Raw genomic sequence first — 14,356 nt, forward strand, 5'->3', positions numbered from 1 at the left:
GGCTGGCGAACAGAAAACCAGGTACATAAGCACATAAGTAAGATATTATCTGGTCATTACTGATAGTTTGCTGACCCTGTTCTAAAACATGTAAGTATTGGGAATTAATCATGGATTAATTAACTGGCCCCAAAGGGAGGAAGGAAAGGAACCAATGTGGCTGATCTCAGGAACCTGTCAAAGACTAGATTGGTAACCTCACTGAGATCCCTGGAGCTGATCCAAGTCACAGCCATGCATCTTGACTAGAGAGAAGACATCCGTTGGGGAGCAAGGTTTTATCACTAGCACTTATTTCAGTTCAGGGAACAGAGGCAAGAACAAGGATGATATGGACAAAAAGAATAATTAACTCTTTATGCAAAGGGTTAGGTTTATAGGTTTAGGAGTTAGGACATTTCAGACAGATGAAACAACAGGAAGTCCCAGGCTTTATCAAGGAAAAGGCTTTGTCAAGTAGGAGAAGCAAGAAAACAATCAAGGTGACTAGAGGAGAAGAGAGAAGGAAGGAAACCGATAGGAGATGAGATTGGAGAGGTATGTGGGGGACCAGAATATGTAGCTTTTGAGGAACATGTTGTATGTTCTTCATTCACATTTAATTGTAATGGAAAACCATTGGAAGATTTTTTTCCCCCCTAAGATGGTGTCTTGCTCTGCTACCCAGGCTGGAGTGCAGTGGCACCATTTCAGCTCACTGCAACCTCCGCCTCCCGGGTTCAAGCAATTCTCCTGCCTCAGCCTCCCAAGTAGCTGGTATTACAGATGCCCACCACCACACCTGGCTAATTTTTGTATTTTTAGTAGAGACGGGGTTTCACCATGTTGGCCAGGCTGGTCTTGAACTTCTGACCTCGTGATCTGTCCACCTCGGCCTCCCAAAGTGCCGGGATTACTGGTGTGAGCCACCATGCCCAGCTGCCATTGGAAGATTTTAGGTAGGAGGGTGATTTAGTTGCTGTGTGTCTGGAGATGAGATTGACAGTGGACAAAAGAAGACAGAATTAGGATGTCATTTCAGTAGATCAGGTAAGACATAATGGGCTCAAGCAATCCTCCCACCTCAGGCTTCTGAGTAGCTAAGGCCACAGGCACACACCACCATGCCTGGCCAGTTTTCAAGTTTTTTGTAGACAGAGTCTAGGGTATCATAACAGAGACTGAATGAATTTGGAGATTTAATTTGGAGGTAGACTCAAGAGGACTTGCTTATGATTTCAACGTAGAGGTTGAAGGAAGATGCAGGGAGGGGCACGGATTGAGGATAAAGCCTCATTTTGGAGTTTGAGCAACTGGGTGGTTGTTGGTACTATTTATTGAAATAGAAAAGTTGGGAGACGGACAGACTTATAAGGAGAAGAATCAAGAGCCATGTTTTAGATTCAATAAGTTTGAAGTACTTGTTAAACATTTTAGATACAGATCTATCAGGTAGTTGTGCAAGACTCTGATTGGTGCTCAGGGGAGAGGTTGGGCTGGAGATGTTAATGTTGAGATCACTAGCAGATAGGTTTTTAAAGTAACTAGGGGAGGATGTCGAGGTGGAGAAGATTGACAGGGCTGAACTCCAAGGCATTCTGGGCTATGTGGCTCAGGTAGGAGATGAGGAACCAGCAAGAGTTGGAGAAGGAGTGAGGAAGTGAAAGAGCCATGAGAGTGAGGTAACAAGCCAGGAAAGGCGAGTGTTTTTGTTTGTTTGTTTGTTTTTTGTTTTTTTTCCGACAGGGTTTCGCTTTGTCGCCCAGGCTGGAGTGCAGTGGCGTAATCCCGGATCACTACAACCTGGGCTCAAGCAATCCTCCCACCTCAGGCTTCTGAGTAGCTGGGGCCACAGGCACACACCACCATACCTGGCTAATTTTCAAGTTTTTTGTAGAGACAGAGTCTTACTATGTTGCCCTGACTGGTCTTGAACTCCTGGGCTCAAGCAGTCCTCCCTCCTCGGCCTCCCAAAGTGCTGGGATTACAGGCATGAGCCACCACACCTGACTGAGAGTTTTTTAAGAAGGGAGGGTGAACTGTGCAAATGCAGCTTAGTGGTTGAGGAACATGAAGTGAGTGAAGAAGGGTCCATCGGATTGGTCATCAGTTATTGCTAATTTTGATTAGCAGTGTAAGTGGAGTTGTGAGGACAGAATCCAGATTACAGTAAATGGCAGTATAAATAGGAGTAAAAAAGGTGGGGATAGTGAGTGAAAACAATGTGTTCATAAAGCGTTACTCTGAATGAGAGCAGGGAAATGGCAGGATAACCAGAAGAGACTGGGGGGTAAAAGGAGAGTTGGTGTGCTGATGGGAATAATCCAGCTGAAGGGAGAAATTGACGATGGAGGCAGGAGGGAGAGGTGTAATTATGGGAGTTAAAGCTTTTGTAAAGGCAAGTGCGATCTGGAACTGAGTTTAATAGGATCAGGGACACTCATCCATTATAGTAGGAAGGAAAGTAGAAAACATAGACTTAGGTGCAGGTTAGCTTGTAGAACTGATCATGGGAAAATGAAGTTTTGGTCTATTTTTCGTAGTGAAGAATGAAGTGAGACCACCAGATGACTGTTTCGTGTGTGTGCATGAACTTGAGTGCACATGTGCGTGCTTGTATGTACGTAGTTGGGACTGAGAGTGGGTGATGAGAGATGGCTTAGGAGAGTGAGACTGATGAGATACACGGCAGAGATACATGGCATAATGGGATTAGTCCTGACCGAGTCTTACAGGAGGGAGGAGATAATGTGTTCAAGCTATGGTTCCTGAATATGTAGCTCCCTTGGGTATGTGGGGCGGAGCAGTGGTATCCTCATGCACTGGCAGTGGATGATGCTCTGTAGGGAGAAGGATTCAGGATTCTCTCCCTACGTTGTAGGATTGTGGTAACTATTTGAATGAAATATTACTTAAAGGGATTAACAAACTGCCTAACACATGGCTAAATGCTCAATAAATGAGTTACTAGCTATTATTAATTAGTTTAGGAGGACTGAGGTTTAGAGAAGGTGAGTGTTTTTCTCAGAGCCCTAAAATGTCTCTAGGAAGAATGAAAGCCCTTAGTACATGAGAACTGAGGCCTGCTGGAATCTCAGACTATGAGACTGACGTGCTCTTCCTGCCTGGAGTAGAGCAGACCAGTAGCCCCTTCCTCCTCACCTCTGAAATCTTGTGGGCATTCCAGGATATAGGAATCCTGAACCCAACGCCAGGCAGACAGTCTTGTTAAGCACAGTCCACACTCCACTCTTCCCTTCGTCCACATCATTCTTGTGCTTACCTCTGTTCATTGAACTAAAATGAATGCTAGTGGTAAAACCTTGCTCCCACATGATGGATGTCTTCTCTCTGGTTAAGACACGTAGCTGTGGCTTGGATCAGCTCCAGGGAATTTTGTGAGGAGACCATTCTGGTCTTTGGCAGGTTCCTGAGATTATAGCCACATTGATTCCTTTCCCTCCTCCCCTTGGAGGCTGGCCGTGGAAGGGGCTGACCTTGATTCTGCTCCTTAGTATCTCAGATCCATTCCTTGGTCAGGTTGAGACATACCTCCTGCCTCTCCTCTGTGCTCAGAGGTTGGTCTTACAGTGTGAATCTATCCAACTTGTTTTTGTAGACAGGCTGCTTTGTCTAATCAGATCAGGCACACACTGTGGGACTCAGGGCCCTGTTGTCCCCTTTCATGGAAAAATATATTAATAAATAAGGGTGCACGTTACTCCCTGTGTCTGAGTCCACTTCCCTCTGAGAGGTCCTGCCTGAGGGAGGAGCATTGCACAGGTATTCCAGGCTTATTTCTGCCTTGAGAAGCTGGCTGAGAGCCTCTGTTCATGGTTGGCTTCTGTCTGCCCCATGCCATTTCTTCCTCTCTCATGGAATGATCCCATTTTCAGCTGTGTCTTTCCTCTTCTAGCTTCAAGGTAAGGTCACTCTGTTAGACTTCTGGCTGACTGAAGGCAAAGGTATGATAGTACACTCAGAGTTAGAGCTGGCCTGGCTTTGCTTACCTTAGGGTGCCATTTACCCAGGGACATTTTCTTTCTTGGGAAATATGATGCTCCCCTCTTATTTATTTTTAGAGACAGGGTCTGACTCTGTTGCCCAGCTGTGGGAGTACGGTGACACAATCATAGTTTACCACAGCCTTGAACCCCTGGGCTCAAGTGATCCTCCTGCTTCCCACGTAGCCGGGACCACAGGCACGTACCATCACATCCCAGCTAATATGTTTAAAGTTTTTGTAGAGATGGGATCTTGCTATCCTTCCATCTTGGCCACCCAGAGTACTGGGATTACAAGTGCGAGCCACCAAGCCTAGCCATGCCTCCCTCTTTACTCTCAGTTTTCTTTGGACAGGCTGGATATCAACACCAACACCTACACATCTCAGGACCTCAAGAGCGCACTGGCAAAATTCAAGGAGGGGGCAGAGATGGAGAGTTCAAAGGAAGACAAGGTGTGTGATGATTTTTTCCTGTGAGTATAAGCCTGCAGCATGGCCTTGTTGTTTTTGCAGAGAATGGACTCATTTTTATGGGAACTCTTGCAATAAATATGGGATAACAATATTGTAAAATAATTTAAAGAACCATTAATGACAAGTAAGTAACCCTTTTAAACTATTAAAAAGAAGTGCTGGGAGCATTTCTGTCATGGTTTAGGTTAGAATTCTGTTTGCCATCCCTTGTCTTCAAACAGCTCCCTATGCTTGGAGAAATTGAGGCACCGAGCAGGGGTGGCCATTCTCTCCATTATCACGGGCATGAGTGGAGTGAGTAGACTTTACGGCCCAGATCTCTGCCTCACTTACACTTGAATTAGACACAGGCTTGTTCCAAAAGAAAGAGGAGCTGGCCCGGGAAGCAAGAAGCCTGAATCCTTGTCCTTGTCCTTTGAACATGTAGCAAATGTGTTTCTTCTAGGCCTCAGGTTCCTTAAATTTAAAACATAGGGCTGGAACAAGAGGATGACTGAGGTTTCCTCCAGCTCTAAATTTCTCTACAAGCTAAGGGAATGAGAGGAGGAAAAGGTGAAGAATTACAGCCCCTGGCCATGCCCCTAATGCGTGGGAGGGCTCACAGCTACAGGTCTATACCAGGAAGAAATCTCACTCTTAGATGGATCATGAGCTCTTGGAGTCATTTCTCTGTATTTCTGTTTGAGTCCTGTCAGTGTTTGAAAGAACCTTCTCTGATGGCTGCCTTAGAGACCTAAGTTCTCGTTCTCCCTCCCTCTTCTCCTTACAGTCCCCATTTGCCTTTTTTTTTTTTTTTTTGAGACAGAGTTTCGCTGTGTGACCCAGTTGGCCTTGTTGTTTGTGTGGTGGTACGATCTTGGCTCACTGCAAGGTCTACCTCCGGGTTCAAGTGATTCTCCTGCCTCAGCCTCCTGAGTAGCTGGGATTACAGGTGCCTGCCACTACACTGAGCTAATTTTTATGTTTTTAGTAGAGATGGGGGTTTCACCATGTTGGCCAGGTTGGTCTCGAACTCCTGACCTCAAATGATCTGCCCACCTTGGCCTCCCAAAGTGCTAGGATTACAGGCATGAACCACCGTGGTTGGCACTTGTTTGCCTTTATTTACCTCTTCACTCCTTCCCCTGAATCCAGGTAATATCTTAGAGAGACAGCATTAGGCTTTTGACAGCTTGTGTATTACTGGAAGAAGCCATAGGTTGTTTTGATCCTTTAGAACTAAATATTTCTGGGAAAATGAACCTTTTGGGGGATAGGAAGCTGGTGTTTACCTGTTTAAGTGTGTGAAATGCAGGCCCAGTCTCCACGTCTTTACTCATCTTACCAAAATCACTTCTCCTACATGGAGAGTGTATGTGGTGTGGGAGGGCACATGGCTCAGTGGCAGCAGCAGTGGGTGAAGGAAGGCAATGCTCGCAATTGCATCCTACCACAGATGTATTAGCCGAGGGGCTGAGGAGAAGCACATCTGCCTGGTACAGGTGAGGCCAGGAGAGGAGTGCCTGGGTGCCTAGAACAGGGCCTGGCCAGGGTTTTGGCTCCTTCCCACTCACTGTCGGCTCCATGTGGGACTGATGGGAACATTAAAAACCTCCTATTCAGCGTCTTCTCTGCGGATGGAGGACCCACTTAACCTTGTTCTCTTCTCTTTGCTTTCCCTGGGAGTGTGTTTGGATTTTCTTTTCTCAGGTGATGGCATTTCTCCCCACCCCAGTAATTCAATTAGTGTAGAAAAGTATGAATATTTATAAAATATTTAAAAATTACTTTTAATTTTTAAAATAAAATTAATTTAAATTTTAAATTAAAATTAATTTTTAAATTAAGTATTTAAAGATTACTTAAAAGTTCTAGTTGCTGATTTTTGTAATTAAAAATACTCCTCTCAGCCGGGTGCAGCACTTTGGGAGGGCAAGGCGGGTGGATCATCTGAGGTCAGGAGTTTGAGACCAGCCTGGCCAACATGGTGAAACCCTGTCTCTACTGAAAATGCAAAAATTAGCCCGGCGTGGTGGCATGCATCCTAATCCCAGATACTCCAGAGGCTGAGGTGGGAGAATCACTTGAAATCGGGAGGTGGAGGTTGCAGTGAACCCAGATTGTGCCATTGCACTCCAGCTTGGGTGACAAGAGAGAAACTTCGTCTCCAAAAAAAAAAAAAAAAAAAGAAAAGAAAAAGAAAAAATACTCCTCTCCCCTTCAAGGGGATCCCAATATCAGCACCCAAATGCAAGACCCCAGCTCCTGCTCATTTGCACCAGCTGCTCACCTCTGAGGTCTGGCTATCATACTCTTTCCTTACTTATGTGGAACTTAGGTTGTTAGCACCATCATTGAGGTGCTAAGTCCTGGCGTCCTTCTGCTTTCATTTGGAGCCTATCTGGACTGACTCAGTTCACTGCCAATGTGCTCTTCGAGCTGGCGCCGGGATTGGCAAATAAATGGATTTGAAATTGGTTGGGGAGTTTCTTACATATATCAAGCTCTTGGCTACAGATAGCATCCTATTTTTGTTTATTAATCTTTAAACCTAGCCTATGTGGTGTCTTACAAGTACAGGATGGTGCTTTTGTGATTTATATAGACAATACTGTCAGATATTCGGCCATATCCTCTTAATTAAATGAGTGGGTTTTTGGGAATTGGATGTTTTTGGGGAGGAGAACATCAATTACAGTGTATCCACTGGTAGCTTAGTAGGTTTAAGTGAATCAGTCTTTCCCGGAGTTCCTTGGTTCTTGGAAAAGCTGTCTCTCCCAGCAGATTTGGGTTGTTATGTTTGAATCTCGTCTACTTATCCCTCTATTTCCATACAAATTGCTTAATGCTTTTATGTTTTATTATGTCTGCTATTGTTCACCTGTATTCTACAAATTATTATATTTTAAGATATGGCCTTCTTAAGCTTTTGATTCTTGGCAAGATGTAATAGACTCATTTCTCCCTATTCCCCCAGCTAAGGGTAACTAAAAACCCTGGACATAATACTAAAAGCAAATGTAGGAAGACTCTAAAACACAGTCAGAAGGCAGCAGACTGGCTAGGGACCTTGGAGCTTGGGAAATGACATGGCAGTGAGTTCCTTGGATTTTCTTTTTGTCCTCTATATATTTTAGACTGAGTGTTGGCAAATCCCACATCCTGAAAATGTCAACTGGTGCAGATTTTAAAAAGTTATAAGAAAAGCCTGCTATTTCTAGACAAAGAATTGAGCAAAGGGCATCCTAACAGAACAGAAACCTTATTTACAATACCTGTCCTACTCCTGTCAAAGATCATGAAAATCTCCCCACCCCACTTAGTGCCAGTGCAGTGGACACTGAGGTGGGGAGTCTGGACTTCTGCCTCCTATTTGGTGGTAGTAGCAAACTGTACTCTGATTCCTCCACCAGGATTGCCCGGGGCCAAGTGGAGAGCCTGAACTCGTATCTGTTCCTGACAGTAAAACAGTGGTAGAAGGCAGTGTTCTGCTTCCTCCATCAAGATGGTGTCAGTGGGAGTTGAGCAGAGCTTGACTTTTCACCCTCTGCCCAGTGGATATTCTCTGCTTCCCCTGCTGGTGTATTACCAACAGAGACCAAGCGTGGATCCTGATTTTCCATCCCCCATCTGACAGTAGCAGGCTACTTATCCTGCTGAAGTGGTGTCAGCAGAGGCTAAGCAGGGAACTTGAATATCTGTCCTCTGCCTGGCAGCACCAACATGGTTTTTTACTTTTCCCTGATGATACGGTGTCCGCTGGGGTGAATGAAAAGTGTGTACTTCCACCCCCAACTTGGAGGCAGTGAGACAGTGTGAGGCAGCATTCTGTTTCCCTCTCTGGGGCAGTGCCAGTGGAATAAGTGAGAAGTATGAACTTCTACCCTCGGGCCAGCAGCAGTGAAGCAGTGCTCGATTCTCCCACCAAAGTGGTGTCAGTAGAGGCCCAGGGAGGAACCTAGACTTCCACTCCCAGTGGCCAGCATCCAGTGGTGGCAGGTGAAGCTGTTTGACTTCCCAACTAGAGAGTAAGGGTAGGATTTGGGAGAGAGGGGAGCTAGAGAAAGGGATTTTACATATGAAGTCCCAGACACACCCATTCAGTGACCCATACAAGAAACTGACAAGAATTAATACTACAAAAAGTTTAAGAACTGAACTATAGTGTGGAATGCTGCCCAGGTTTTTAGATTGACCTCTGGGTAGCACACAAAGGAAGCAGACCAGAGTAGCACTACAATGCTCTGAAAACTAAATTGTCATTGATGCCACAACCCACACAAGTGAGCCTGAACCAGTATACTAAACCTAAATAGGATGTCTACCTACTGAAAAAGATTAAGTGGGATCTGGAATTTCATAACTTAATACCCCAAATGTCTAGGATATAATTAAAAATTGCTTTTCATACCAAGAACCAGGAAAATCACAACTTGAATTAGACAATCAACAGATGCTGTTATGGATTGAATGTTTGTGTCTCCCCCAGATTCATAAGTTGAAGCCCTAATGCTGCAATGTAATGTTTGGAGGTAGGACCTTTGGAAGGTAATTAGATTTAGGTGAGGTCATGAGGGTTGGGCTTAAGAGGGATTAGTGTCCTTAGAAGAATAAGAGAGACCAGCACTCTCTCTACCATGTGAAGATACAGCTAAAAGGTGATTATCTGTAAGCCGGAAAGGGGTCCCTCACCAGGAACCACATTGACTCATACCTTGATCTTGGACTTCCCCAGCATCCGGAATTGTGAGAAATAAATGTATGTTGTTTAAGCTACCCAGTATATGATATTTTGTTATAGCAGCCCGAGCAGACTGAGACAGATGCTAATACTGAAATGACTCAGAAGTTGAAATTATCTAACACGAATTTTAAAATAACTATTATAAAATTGCTTCAGCAAGCAGTTATGAGCACCCTTGAAACAAAGTCTCAGTAAGGAAACAGAAGATAAGAAAAAAGAACCAAATGGAATTATAGAACTGAACAATATAATAACTAAAATTTTAAAAGTCACTAGATAGGCTCAGTAGCAGAACAGAGATGACAGAGAAAAGAATCAGTAAACTTAAAGACAGATAAATAAAAATTACACAGTCTGAACAACAGAGAGAAGATAGATAGGAGAACAAAAAATAAAAGAGCTTTAGGGACCTGTGGGACTGTAACAAAAGATCTAACATTTGTGTCATTGGAATTCCAGATGGACAGTAGAAAGAATATGGGGCTAGAAAATAATCAAGAAACAATGGCTAACAAATTCCGAAATGTGGTGAAAGGCATAAACTCACAGATTCATTAAGTGAATCCAGTGAATCCAAGTGAACTCCAGACAGGATAAACTCAAAGAAATCAACACCAAGATACATCACAGTTAAACTTCTGAAAACTAAAGACAGAAAAATCTTCAAAGCAACTAGAAAAAATAATACTACTATAGGGGAACAATGATTGAGCGATAGTGAATTTTTTATCTGAAACCATAGAGGCCAGAAGTATGTGGAACATTTTTCAATTGCTGGGGGAAAAAATGAACTGTCCACACAGAATTTTATAACTGTGAATATCTTTCAGGAGTGAAAGGGAGGTCAAGACACTTTTAGAGAGAGGAAAATTAAGAAAATTTCTCACCAGCAGACCTACTCTGAAAGAATGACTAAAGGATATTCTCCAAATAGAATGAAAAAAGAATAATAGAAAGAAACTTGAAATGTTAGGAATAAAGAAAGAACAATGTAATGAATAAAAAATAGGGAAAATGCAGCGTATCTTTTTCTTCTTGAGTTTTTATTATTTATTTTCTAATTTTTAACTTTTAAGTTCGGGGGTACATGTTCAGGTTTGTTATATAGATAAACGTGTGTCATGGGGTTTTGTTGTATAGATTATTTCATCACCCAGGTATTAAGCCCAAGTACCCAATAGTTATTTTTCCTGATCCCCTCGCTCTTCCCATCCTCCACCCAATAGGCCCCAGTGTGTGTTGTTCCCCTCTATGTATCCATGCATTGTCATCATTTAACTCCCACTTATAAGTGAGAACATGGTGGTATTTGGTATCTGCATTAGTTTGTTAAGAATAATGGCCTCCAGCTCCATCCATGTTTCTCGAAAGGACAGATGTCATTCTTTTTTTTATGACTGCGTAGTATTCCATGGTGTATATGAACCACATTTTCTTTATCCAGTCTATCTTTGATGGGCATTTAGGTTGATTCCATGTCTTTGCTATTTTGACAAATCTGACAAAAACAAGCAATGGGGAAAGGATTCCCTGTTCAATAAACGTTGCTAGGATAACTGATTAGCCATGCACAGAATATTGAAACTGGACCACTTCCTTACACCATATACGAAAATGAACTCAAGATAGATTAAAGACTTAAACCTAAAACTATAAAAACCCTGGAAGACAACTTAGGCAATACCATTCAGGACATAGGCATGGGCAAAGGTTTCGTGATGAAGATGCCAAAACCAATTGCAACAAAAGCAAAAATTAACAAGTGGGATCTAATTAAACTAAAGAGCTTCTGCACAGCAACAGAAACTATCAATAAACAACCTACAGAATGGGAGAAGATTTTTGCAAACTATGCATCCAACAAAGGTCTGATATCCAGCATCTGTAAGAAGCGTAAACAGATTTACAAGAAAAAAACAACCCCATTAAAAACTGGGCAAACTGCCGAAGTTCGACCCCAGCGAGATCAAAGTTGTATACCTGGCTGGGCGTGGTGGCTCACGCCTGTAATCCCAGCACTTTGGGAGGCTGAGGCAGGTAGATCACGAGGTCAGGAGATTGAGACCATTCTGGCTAACATGGTGAAACCCCGTCTCTACTGAAAATACAAAAAAAAATTAGGCAGGCATGGTGGTGGGCACCTGTAGTCCCAGCTACTCTGGAGGCTGAGGCAGGAGAATGGCGGGAACCCGGGAGGCGGAGCTTGCAGTGAGCCGAGATCACGCCACTGCACTCCAGCCTGGGTGACTGGACAAGACTCTGTCTCAAAAAAAAAAAAAGTTGTATACCTGAGGTGCACGGAGGGTGAAGTGAGTGCCATGTCTGTGCTGGCACTGATATCATTGCTGGTATCTGGCACTGGCCCCCAAGATTGGCCCCCTGGGTCTGTCTCCAAAAAAGGTTGGTGACGATATTGCCAAGGCAGCCAGTGACTGGAGGGGTCTGAGGATTACAGTGAAACTGACCATTCAGAACAGACAGGCCCAGATTGAGGTAGTACCTTCTGCCTCTGCCCTGATCATCAAAGCCCTCAAGGAACTGCCAAGAGACAGAAACAGAAAAACGTTAAACACAGTGGAAATATCACTTTTGATGCGATTGTCAAGATTACTTGACAGATGTGGCACCAATCTTTAGCCAGAGAATTCTCTAGAACCATTAAAGAGATCCTGGGGACTGCTCAGTTTGTGGGCTGCAGTGTTGATGGCCATCACCCTCATGACGTCATAGATGACATCAACAGTGGTGCAGTGGAATGCCCAGCTATTTAAGCACAGAGGAAAATATTTCAATAAAGGATAATTTGACAACTAAAAGAAAAGTGGGCAAAGGACATAAACACTTTTCAAAAGAAGACATACATGTAGACAACAATCATATGAAAAAAAAGCTCAACATCACTGATCATTAGAGAAATGCAAATCAAAACCACAATGAGATACCATCTCACACCAACTATAATGGCTGTTGTTAAAAAGTCAAAAAATAATTCCACCATTGTGGAAAACAGTGTGGCAATTCCTCAGAGACCTAAAGACAGAAATACCTTTCGACCCAGCAATCCCATTGCTGGGTATATACCCAAATGAATAGAAATTGTTCTGTTATAAAGACACACGCGTGCATATGTTTTTGAGTCTTTAAAATTGTTTGATAGTTGAAGCAAAAATTATGACATGATCTGTTTCTGAATGTATAGTGAGGAATTTTGAAGACAATTAGGAGGAGCAAAGGATTAAACATAATTGGAGGTAAGGTTTCTACATTTCACTCAGTGATAAAACATTGATACCAGTAGATTATGATGTTACTTATGTATATTATAATACTTAGAACAATCATTATTAAAACTATATAAAGTTATTCTCAAAAGCATAGGTAATCCAAAATGGAATTCTATAATATAAAATGTACCTTGGTTTGTCACAGGAAGGTGAGAAACGGGAAACAGAAAAGCAAAAACTGGAGGAAACAAAAAAATTAATAAAATGGTGGATTTAAGCTCTAACATATAAAAATATTACATTAAAACATAAATGTATAATAGTAAAATGTTTTATAATTGGTCTAAATATACCAATTAAACAGATTTTCATAATGAATTTTTAAATGAATTTTAAAAATATGCTTTCTACAAGAAATTCAAATATAATGGTAAAGACAGTAGGTTGAAAGTAAAAGAATAGAAAGTATATCATACAGATATTAATTAAAAAGCAGGAGTTACTGTATTAATATCAAAGTTGACTTTAGATTAAAGGAAATTATTAGGAACAAGAGCAATTTATATAATGGTAAAAGGACCAATCCACTAAAATATACAGTAATTCTAAATATGTATGTGCCACTTTTATTTGTATATAAAAATACCTGAAGCAAAAACTAACAGAACTAAAAGAAAGAAACAGACAAATCCACTATTACAGTTGGGGACTTCAACATCCCTTTCTCAGAATTGCTAGAACTACTAGACAACAGATCAGTAAAGACATTAAAGAGCTGAATAACACCTTCAACCAGAAAAATTTAATTGACATTTATGGAACATTCCATTCTACAACAGCAGAATATACATTCTTTTCAAGTGTCCATGAAACACTTCTCAAAATAGAGTATATCCTGAGTAATCAAACAAATCTCAACAATTTTAAAAGAACTGAAATTAGGCAGAGTATGTTCTCTCATTATAATGGAATCAAACTAAAAACCAGTCGTAGATAGGAAGAAAATCTCCAGTCAAGTCAAAGAGGAAATCTCAGGGGAGGTTAAAAAAAAAGATACATTGAACTGATTAAAAATGAAAATGCAATTTATCAAAATTTGCAGGATCCAACTAAAACTGTAAGGGAAATTTGCTTATATTAGAGAAGAAGTAAGGTCTCATACCTATAATGGAAGGTCCTACTTCAAGAAACTAGGAAAAGATGATTAAAACAAGCTCAGAGCAAGCAGAAGAAAGGAAATAAAGAGCAGAAATCAATGAAATTGAAAACATAAAAACATTAGAGAAAAATCAGTGAAACCAGAAGGTGATAAACTTCTATCAAGACTGACAAACATGGCTGGGCACGGTGGCTCACACCTATAATCCCAGCACTTTGAGAGGCTGAGGCGGGCAGATCACCTGAGGTCAGGAGTTCGAGACCAGCCTGGCCAACATGGTGAAACCCCTTCTCTACTAAAAGTACAAAAAAGAGCCAGGCATGGTGGCGCACGCTTGTAGTCCCAGCTACTTGGGAGACTGAGGCAGGAGAATCACTTGAGCCCAGGAAGTGGAGGCTGCAGTGAGCCGAGATTGCACCATTGCACTCCAGCCTGAGCCACAGAGCGAGACTTCATCTGAAAAGCAAAAAACAAAACAAAACAAAAACAAAAACAAGAAACCCACAAGACTGACAAACACATAAAGCACTAAGATAAAAATTACCCATATCAAGAATGAAACCAGGAATATCATTACAGATCCTGTAGACATTAAAAGGAAAATACAGTAAGAGAATACTGTGAACAACTCTGCATATAAATTTGATAACTTGCATGAAATAGTCCAGCTCTTTTATAAGCGCATATTGTCCAAATTTACCCAATATGAAATAATATGAGTAGTCCTATAACCATTAAAAAAAAAAGCAACTGAATTTGTAGTGAAAAACCTTCTATAAAGGAAGTCCCCA

General features: G+C 41.9%; 2 protein-coding genes across 4 annotated transcripts in view; both read left to right on the forward strand.

Annotated features, from left to right (window-relative positions):
* The window catches only part of SIL1 (SIL1 nucleotide exchange factor), a 430,788-nt gene that overhangs the window by 337,161 nt on the left and 79,271 nt on the right, over nucleotides 1-14,356 (forward strand). For all 3 annotated transcript variants that reach the window (XM_050795054.1, XM_050795052.1, XM_050795053.1), the window contains one exon: nucleotides 4,339-4,438. In XM_050795054.1, the coding sequence (XP_050651011.1) occupies nucleotides 4,339-4,438 (100 nt within the window). The remainder of the gene's footprint in view (nucleotides 1-4,338; nucleotides 4,439-14,356) is intronic.
* The window catches only part of LOC126956106 (uncharacterized), a 589,638-nt gene that overhangs the window by 296,633 nt on the left and 278,649 nt on the right, over nucleotides 1-14,356 (forward strand). The window lies entirely within an intron of this gene.

Source organism: Macaca thibetana, chromosome 6 (genome assembly GCF_024542745.1).
Source record: "Macaca thibetana thibetana isolate TM-01 chromosome 6, ASM2454274v1, whole genome shotgun sequence".
In the NCBI taxonomy this organism is placed as follows: domain Eukaryota; kingdom Metazoa; phylum Chordata; class Mammalia; order Primates; family Cercopithecidae; genus Macaca; species Macaca thibetana.